The sequence below is a fragment of the Ipomoea triloba genome, chromosome 13 (genome assembly GCF_003576645.1).
Source record: "Ipomoea triloba cultivar NCNSP0323 chromosome 13, ASM357664v1".
NCBI lineage: Eukaryota > Viridiplantae > Streptophyta > Magnoliopsida > Solanales > Convolvulaceae > Ipomoea > Ipomoea triloba.
The window spans coordinates 3,307,472-3,316,563 of NC_044928.1; the positions used below are offsets into that span (position 1 = coordinate 3,307,472).

Sequence of the window (9,092 nt, forward strand, 5' to 3'; positions counted from 1 at the left end):
GCTTTTATTGAATCCGAATCCGATTAGTTCTGGAACTACCCAAATCCATCCTAAACCCGATATAATATATTAATACGTTACTCATACATGTCCCAAATTTATTTAACACTACACACGGGTATCCAAACACCTTTAATATATTTCTGTTTGGAAGGGTTTATTTAGGATCTTATAACTTATTTTAACCTACTAATAAGTTATATCTGTTTAGTAATGTTCGCAAAGAATGCTACTAGCTTAAAATAAAAGTTTATTAAGGGTGTGTTCGGAAAGCAGGAAAATGACTTTTGGAAAATGTTTTCTGGAAAATATTTTCTGGAAAATGGGTCATTTTCCGGAAAATCAATTCATTTCCCGTGTTTGGATGTATTCTGGAAAACTGTCTTTGTATGTTTGGCTCGTTTTCTGAAAAATAGGTAGAATTGTATAATTATATATTTTTATTATTTTATTTAAAATATTAAAATTATTATAATAAGGTAAAAATAATATCTTTTAAGTAATAAAAAAAAAAAAAAAAAAAAAAACACCCTCCCCCCTCTGGTTTCCTCTCCAGGAACCAGAGCAGCAGTGCTCTGGCTTCCCGGCTGAAACCAGAGAACTTCTCTGGTTTTCGCTGCGGAAACCATAGCCTGTGACTACTCAAGCGTATCATTTTCCATTGGCGGAAAATGACTTCCACCAATTTTGGGCGGAAGTCATTTTCCGCCATTTTGGCTTCATTTTCCACAGTCAACGGAAATCATTTTCCGTTGACTGGGTTTTCCAAGTGTTGCCAAACAAGAGAAACCCGGAAAATGATTTTCAGAAATCATTTTCCGGGTTTCCAAACACACCTAAGGTAGTGCTTCAAGTCCCACTGAAAATATGTATGAAAAAAGGTTCAAATGATGATGTAAGGTCTAGATTGTATCCTTTGTGCGTACATAAAGACTAAAATCTAACCTATGGTCTGATTGCGCGACTTACGATTTACCTACACAGTAACTCTATGGGCGGGGTCTTGTGGGCTTAGAATTGCTTTGTCCTCCCAAATGCTTTGTCGGCTGGGGCGTGGGGGCCTTTGAGGTTGGGAATTCAACTTTTTGGGAGAAGAAGATCAGAAGAATTAGTCCGACAAAATTTGAATTATGTAAGTTAAAAAATAATTTTAAAAAATAAAATGGAAAGGGAATCAAAAGGTTTCAAGTTTGACTTTTTAGTTTGAACTAATAAATTATGTGCAACTTAAACTAGTTTACTTCCTTATAGTTTTTTCGCGTGCACAGTTTTAATGTTGTGGCCGTGATTTTTCTCATAAAAAATATATGAAATTCAATACCTAAAATATTTAAACTTAAATGTCGCGATCGAGCTGAGAATCCATTGTTATATGAGATGAGACGACAAGGCAGGACAGAGAACAAATTTGTTTAATGCAAGTTGCTATATTCATATATGGAGTAAGGTGCATACTAATTCATATCTATTGCTCTATATTTTCATACACAAACAATTAAAAGGGAGATCAGAGCGTCTGTAAGAGATGGCCTGTGTTGCTTTATCTTCGCTGATGCGAACAATAGAGTTGGACTTGCTGAACCCGGGACGAAGTGCGATTGTTGAGGATAAAGAACAGGTGAAATATCTGTACCAAAGTCTTGGCTTTTTGAAAGAATTCTTGGACAAGTCCAAGGATAACGTTGCAGCCAAAAATCTGGAACCTAAAATCAAAGATTTAGTGTTCCAAATAGAAGACAGAATCGAAAAGAAACTTCAAACTATATACAGTGAGCCTCAACGACAAAAGGCTCAGAGAAGACTCCCCTCGACCTTACTAAAACAAGCAATAAGGGACACCGAAGATTTGATGGGCCAAATTAGGAAGATACTGAATAGCCCTGTCCAAGATTTTCCAAGTGCAGATCCTCAAGCTTCGTGTGGTGGGTCATCAGAACACGCCGCAGCTTCAGACGTTATGGAAGGACGCAACAGGAAATTTGAAAAGATAAGGGATGAACTCATCCGCAACCGCTCATCAGGACGAGAAGTAATTTCGATTGTCGGGATGGGAGGTATTGGGAAGACAACTTTAGCAAGAAAGTTGTATGAAGATCCTTTGGTTTTGTCACATTTTGACATTCTTGGGTGGACTGTTGTTTCCCAAAAACATGATGCGAGAAGGATGTTACTTGACCTCCTTAACAATGAAGCAGCAAAGATTGATGAAGTAACAGATGGTGAACTGGCAGAAAAACTAAAGAAATGTTTGAGTGGCCGGAGGTATCTAATTGTTTTGGATGACATATGGAGCACCAGTTGTTGGGAAGGTATCCAGTTGTGTTTTCCTGATGACAATTGTGGGAGTCGAATATTGTTGACCTCTCGACACAAAGAGGTTGCTGATTTTGCTGATTCAGGTAACCGTCTTCATACCTTGGGTTTTCTAAATCTAGAAGAAAGTTGGAATTTATTTTGCAAAAGATTTCCTGGAATACAAAGTTTTCCTTCTGAACTTGAAACAATAGGGAGGCACGTTGTTCATAAATGCCGCGGTTTACCAATAGCGATTGTTGTAGTTGCAGGAGTTTTATCAAAACTCAACAAAACTGTTGAGGAATGGAAAATTTTTGAAAACCAAACAAATTCACTAGTTGTAACTACAGATCTTAGTGAGCAGTGTTCAAGAATACTCAACTTGAGTTACAACTACTTACCACTGCATTTGAAAGCTTGCTTTTTATATTTGAGCACAGTCCCACAAAACAAAGCAATTATAGTCAAAAGACTTGTAAGGCTATGGATTGCGGAGGGGTTTGTGGAGTTAATAAACAGTGAGAGGCTGGAAGAGGTGGCTCATGGGTATCTACAAGATCTTGCTGATAGAAGCTTAATCCAAATTCAGAAGTGGCGTTCTAGTGGCAAAATCAAGACTTGTAGGATGCACGACATGGTACATGAGTTTTGTGTGAGGGAAGCAATAAAAGAGAAGCTGCTGAATGTTGAAAACAAACAACATCCCTGCGGCGAACTACAACAAGAAGGATGTCGTTGGTTAAATTTCTGGCCAAAGAAGATCATACGACGTGATGGTCTCCGAGACTTGGATAATATCTATGTACCTCGCTCTATTTTGTATTTGCAGCATACAAGTTATGCATCAGAAGTTATTGAGCCAGATGATGACCTAAGATGGGGTTTATTGTTAAGAGTTTTGGAACTTAGTCCTCCAATCACCTCCGGCTCATCCTTAAATGATCTCTCTCTTCTGAGATATCTTGGCATATGTCTGGGCGATTCATCTCTTCCACTTGGGTATCTCTTGCATTTGGTGTCTCGTAGTCAGAATTTGCAGACTCTTATTGTGTCACACAAGCCAAGCAGCATCAATGATGGGCTTAGTTCTTGCCATTATTTGTCATCTGAAATGTGGGCATCGCAGGAGCTAATTCATGTTGAGTGCAGCTATTTGATTTCACTTGATCCTCCAAATGAGGTTAAGGAGAAGCTGCACACGCTTTATTGGTTGAGTCCGCGACATTGCACAGAGGAAGTGTTTTCCAGGATTCCAAATGTAAGAAAGTTGGGGATTTTCTGTGATGATGATCACCGAGAGATCGGTCTCAACATCTTGGAAAATCTTCACCATCTAAATCAGCTTGAGACACTAAAGGTTAAAGCATTTAGGGGAAAGATATGCTTGAGGAATCCACAAGTCTATCCGCAGAACCTCAAGGAGCTTACATTATTTCACACTCGTCTGCGATGGAAACATATAAACATCATTGGCAACATGCCTAGCCTTCAAGTGCTCAAACTGAAACATAAAGCCGTCTGCGACAAGACATGGAAACCAAGCGACGGGGGTTTTCGTCAGTTGAAGTTCTTGCTGATTGACTACTGCCACCAATTCCAATACTGGGAAGCCACTCCTGACAATTACCCTGTCCTTGAGCGCCTAGTCATGCGTAACTGCCACTTGTTGAAAGAAATTCCTAGTAGCTTTGAAGATATGATCACTTTGCGTTTAATTGAGATTAGCATTTGCAGTTCTTCTCTTTTGGCTTCTGCCCACAGAATTCAAAACGCACAACAAGATCTTGGAAATTACGGGCTCAAAGTTCGCGATACTACACCGTTATCGGCGGTACTGTTAACGGTAGCGGAGTCGATGCTCTCCTTAGCTACGGCTGCATGTCAAATTATGTAGGTTTTACAAACTTTTTAAATGTTAATTCAACTAAATATTTCTCGCTCTAGAGTTGGAGAGCTTTTCCCTCTTCAGGAATCTGGAGTTTTTCCTTTTGATTGCTTTCGCTAGTTTTGTTGCTTTGCATGGTAGCGTACTCCAAGCACTGCACTCTACGTGTCTAGGATTACTGAATTTGCTTCTTTCGTTTTTCTGCGTCAGCTTGCATTCTTCCATCAACTGGTTAGCTATTTATTCTTACTCTAGCGGGTTCTGAGCATTGTTTAACAGAAGCTGACAACCCCAATATTTTGGGGCTCATATTAAAATACAATTATATATAGTTTACAAATGAGCTGAGTAACTTTTGAAATGTTTGCTAGCCATAGTCATTTGGTTTGAAATCTTATATTCGTTTAATTTAGTTAGCAAGTAATTACAAAAAATATATATATATATGTTTCTAGATGTTGCTATTAATCAAACTAAAGGGTTAGTTTCTTTCTTCAAGGATTACAGAGAAAATGGGTTTTCTAGTACCATTGATATTGTAAAGGAAATTGTCACAGAATTAGAAATTGAGCATGTGTTTCCTCAAAAGTGAAAAATTCGTAAAAAATAAAAATGCAATTTAATGAGAGTGTTGATGACACACTTCATTATCACCAAAAGAATCTTTTAAGGTTCATTATTTTTTATATATTGTAGATCAAGCTATTATTGTATTTTGAGCTAAAATTGCTTAGAGAGATTTTATCGAAAGAAAAGATAGGGGCAATGAGTATATTGAATTCATTGAAATAGATGGGTTGTTTTTCACATGCTACTATTGCATATCGAATATTATTGACTATCTCAATTATTGTTGTCTGCAGAAAGGAGTTTTCAAATTTAAAATTGTTGAAGTAATCTTACTTACTATCAAGTATGTTGCAACAGAGACTCAATGGATTAGCTTTAATCTCCATTGAAAAATGAAATTTTGGAAAAAGTTGATATCAAAAGTTTGATAGATGAGTATGTGTATAAATGTGCATGGTACATGTCACTTTTTAAATAAAATTTTATATGTATTTTTTTATACAATCTTTATATTTTGATACAACATTTTGAACAACTATTTTTTGTATATAGAAATTAATTTTTTTTAGAAAAGTCCATTTTGAGATATTGCATAAGTCCCCAATTTTTATCGCAGATTTTAAATTGCCACCACCTTCACCATTCTGCCTTCGTCAACGATTGGCCACCAGGACTATCGGAACTCCAGAGGGCACCGCCGGAATCCCAGTCACAAACTCATCCGAATAGATGAATTGTTGAGTCTGCAAGCAATCAGACAATTGAGGGATGGAGACCGGGTTACCTGAGACTACGAGCGACGCCGCCATGGCCTTGAACTCCGGCCTGAGTCCTCTAAACACGTAGAGGTTTTGCTCGTCGAGGGAGACCGATCGACCCGCCAAGGCTAGGTCTTCGACGAAGAGCTGGGCACGGCCGAGGCATTCCGCCGGCGTGGAGTCGCCTTGTCTGAGTGACTAGAACTGGGCGAGGAGGTTCAAGCAACGGGCACGGGTAGAGGAGCTAAGCGCCGCTTCAATGGAACTCCAGACCTCTCTCGCCGTGGATCGACCGACGGCAAGGTACATTACCTCCTCGGAGAGAGACGCGACCAGCATTGATAGGATGGATTGATCTTGTTGGATCCATCCGGTGTACGGTGGATTAGAAGGAGCGAAGGAAGCCTCATCGGTCGAGCTCCCTGTGGCGTCGGAAGCAACGGCAAGCGTCGCCGGTGGACGCGGCGTGGTGCCGTCAACGTACCCAGTAGCCCTTGCCCTTTGAGAAACGGTACAAGCTGGGTACGCCAGAATAAATAGTTGCGTGTCGTCAACTTGATCGACACGAAGTGGTGAGCGGAGTGGAGGGAGTTTTGGGTGGTGACGGTGGCCGACGCCGGCACGGCAGTCGCAGAGATGGTGCGCTCAGAATCGTTCGCTGCCATCGTGAAGAAGGGAGAGAAAAGTGGGGAAAAATAACCTATCACTAATCTGATACCAAATGAGAATGTTGATTAACCGTGAATTACACAGGAAAGTGTTTACAGATAATAACACAATCCTATGCTACATAATAGGCTAAAGACTAGGTAACTATACAACAGATAATACTTAGTCTAACACCCGGCCCTCCATGAAGATCTTGCCAATCATGTTGATCCAAACATCTATTTAAGATCAAGTCATTTGAACCCTTTAATCTTTTAATGAAGTACAAACATATATGTTATTCTTTGAAAATCAAGTCACTTGAATTTCGGATCAAAAGACCATCCAAAGATCTTGTACTAGAAGACCTTTCAATGAAGAACAAACATATAAGTTCTTTGAAAATCAAGCCACATGAATTCCGGAGGCTTTTCAATGGAATATTCAAGGCATCCAATTGAAAAATGAGAGGACCATCCAGAAATCTTCTACCCCTGCTGGATTGATATTACTTGTAATAAGAATTCTGAAATTCAATATATAATTCAATTTTCTTTGTTCACAATGATAATTGCACGTCTTGTTTCTTGTTATTGTTGATGGGTGTTCATTCTTGATTGCTTATGGACTTACGGTGGAGTACAGTGCACAATTATTTGCCAAATAATTAATTGGATGGAGCAGATGTTGAAAATTATATATTCAAAACTGAGAGATTTTATACATTTGGTTATCATAACATGCATGGTTCTTTGAAGCCATTGTTTGATAATTGATCATGATCCCGGGGTTTATGTGCATCGAGATCATCATAACTAGAACGATTTAATTATTATTGCAGAGTTGAAATTACTCAGAAACTTATCAGACAGAGAGAGTGTGAGAGAAACGTATACAAAGAGAGATGGCTTGTTTTGCATTGGCTTCTCTCATGGCAGCAATCGCCCTTAAGTTCCGAAAACGAATCCACAAAGTCTCTTCATGATGAAAAGCCATTGAATTCTCTGTTTGAGAAGCTTTCTTCTTTGCAAGCCTTTCTGCAGAAGGAATACAACAACGTAACAGTGGTGTTCAAGTCCGTCATCTTGAAATCAAAATCACAGACTTTAATTTGCGCTCAAATTAAAGCTGAAGATGACATTGATGAGATACAACTAGTCAACTACGAAGCTTTATTCTCGCCCAAGATGGAGAGTGTCAAGACAAATTAAAGCTCGTGGGGATCGGAACTGTTGGTTTGTTTATGGAGAATATGAGGAAAAACAGTAACGAAGAAATGAGATCTTCAGGCGTGATATCACTTTCCTATAAGTTTTTAATCTTCCATCTCACAAAGCAACGAGGTTTCAAGACTAAATCTTATGGGATACAAGAAGATGAAACAAAGTTCTTTGTTGCTTGAAAAGAAACTTTAGGAGAGATTTGAACCGTGAAATAACTTGATAGAATGCAAAACTTGCACACTTCATCAGATGAAACTCCCTAGAATTTATAGAGACAATTCTGACCGTTGGGAGCAGTTTACTGGAAGTTTATGGCTGTTGGTAAACCACCTTCAACCATATATTTGAATTCCAACCGATTTTGGATAGGATAATCCGGTTTACGTAAGTTACGTACCCATGCATGATAAACGTGTTAAAACACATTCTAGTCTTAATATCCCCAATGCAATATACTTGTTGCAAAACAAGAGATACTAAAACATGTGTACAATACCTACCCTTACATATATCAGATCAGCATTCGAGTTATAGAACGCTTCACAGATTCGCATCTCTCGAGAGTTGGAAGTTTACAAAAAGACTATCGAGACATCTGTCGATCGAACTGATCTCTCGAACATTCCTATCTCTCGAGACACCCATGTTCCGCGAACTAATCTTTCGAATAAACTGACCTCTCGAGGTATCTTTCGATCATCCAAAATCAACTCCACCAAACTAAATAATACTTATAACTCCATAACTCCAAATATTATTTAAGCTTGCATGGTAGACATCTGAACCATTAATTTCCATTTACTATATAAATATCCAACAATCCTCCTCTATTTATATAGTAAATGTTAATGTTTTACCAAGATAAATCCAAAAACTTGTGCATAAATGAAAGTGTCTTAAAGATTGAACTTCCNTTTTGCATTGGCTTCTCTCATGGCAGCAATCGCCCTTAAGTTCCGAAAACGAATCCACAAAGTCTCTTCATGATGAAAAGCCATTGAATTCTCTGTTTGAGAAGCTTTCTTCTTTGCAAGCCTTTCTGCAGAAGGAATACAACAACGTAACAGTGGTGTTCAAGTCCGTCATCTTGAAATCAAAATCACAGACTTTAATTTGCGCTCAAATTAAAGCTGAAGATGACATTGATGAGATACAACTAGTCAACTACGAAGCTTTATTCTCGCCCAAGATGGAGAGTGTCAAGACAAATTAAAGCTCGTGGGGATCGGAACTGTTGGTTTGTTTATGGAGAATATGAGGAAAAACAGTAACGAAGAAATGAGATCTTCAGGCGTGATATCACTTTCCTATAAGTTTTTAATCTTCCATCTCACAAAGCAACGAGGTTTCAAGACTAAATCTTATGGGATACAAGAAGATGAAACAAAGTTCTTTGTTGCTTGAAAAGAAACTTTAGGAGAGATTTGAACCGTGAAATAACTTGATAGAATGCAAAACTTGCACACTTCATCAGATGAAACTCCCTAGAATTTATAGAGACAATTCTGACCGTTGGGAGCAGTTTACTGGAAGTTTATGGCTGTTGGTAAACCACCTTCAACCATATATTTGAATTCCAACCGATTTTGGATAGGATAATCCGGTTTACGTAAGTTACGTACCCATGCATGATAAACGTGTTAAAACACATTCTAGTCTTAATATCCCCAATGCAATATACTTGTTGCAAAACAAGAGATACTAAAACATGTG

At 38.5% G+C, this 9,092-nt stretch overlaps 1 protein-coding gene across 1 annotated transcript; it reads left to right on the forward strand.

The window, feature by feature from the left end:
- Positions 1-1,525: 1,525 nt before the first annotated feature.
- Positions 1,526-8,592, forward strand: LOC116002388 (putative late blight resistance protein homolog R1B-16). Its single transcript, XM_031242516.1, has 3 exons — positions 1,526-4,126; positions 4,322-4,411; positions 8,320-8,592. The coding sequence occupies exons 1-3, from the start codon at positions 1,526-1,528 to the stop codon at positions 8,590-8,592; spliced, it is 2,964 nt and encodes a 987-aa protein (XP_031098376.1).
- The last annotated feature ends 500 nt before the right edge of the window (positions 8,593-9,092 follow it).

Coding starts and splice junctions, on each gene's coding strand:
- LOC116002388 (XM_031242516.1), top strand. CDS start 1,526: ATGGCCTGTGTTGCTTTATCTTCGCTGATGCGAACAATAGAGTTGGAC. Junction 4,127..4,321: donor ATACTACACCGTTATCGGCG/GTACTGTTAACG, acceptor TTTGCATGGTAG/CGTACTCCAAGCACTGCACT. Junction 4,412..8,319: donor TTGCATTCTTCCATCAACTG/GTTAGCTATTTA, acceptor CTCTCATGGCAG/CAATCGCCCTTAAGTTCCGA.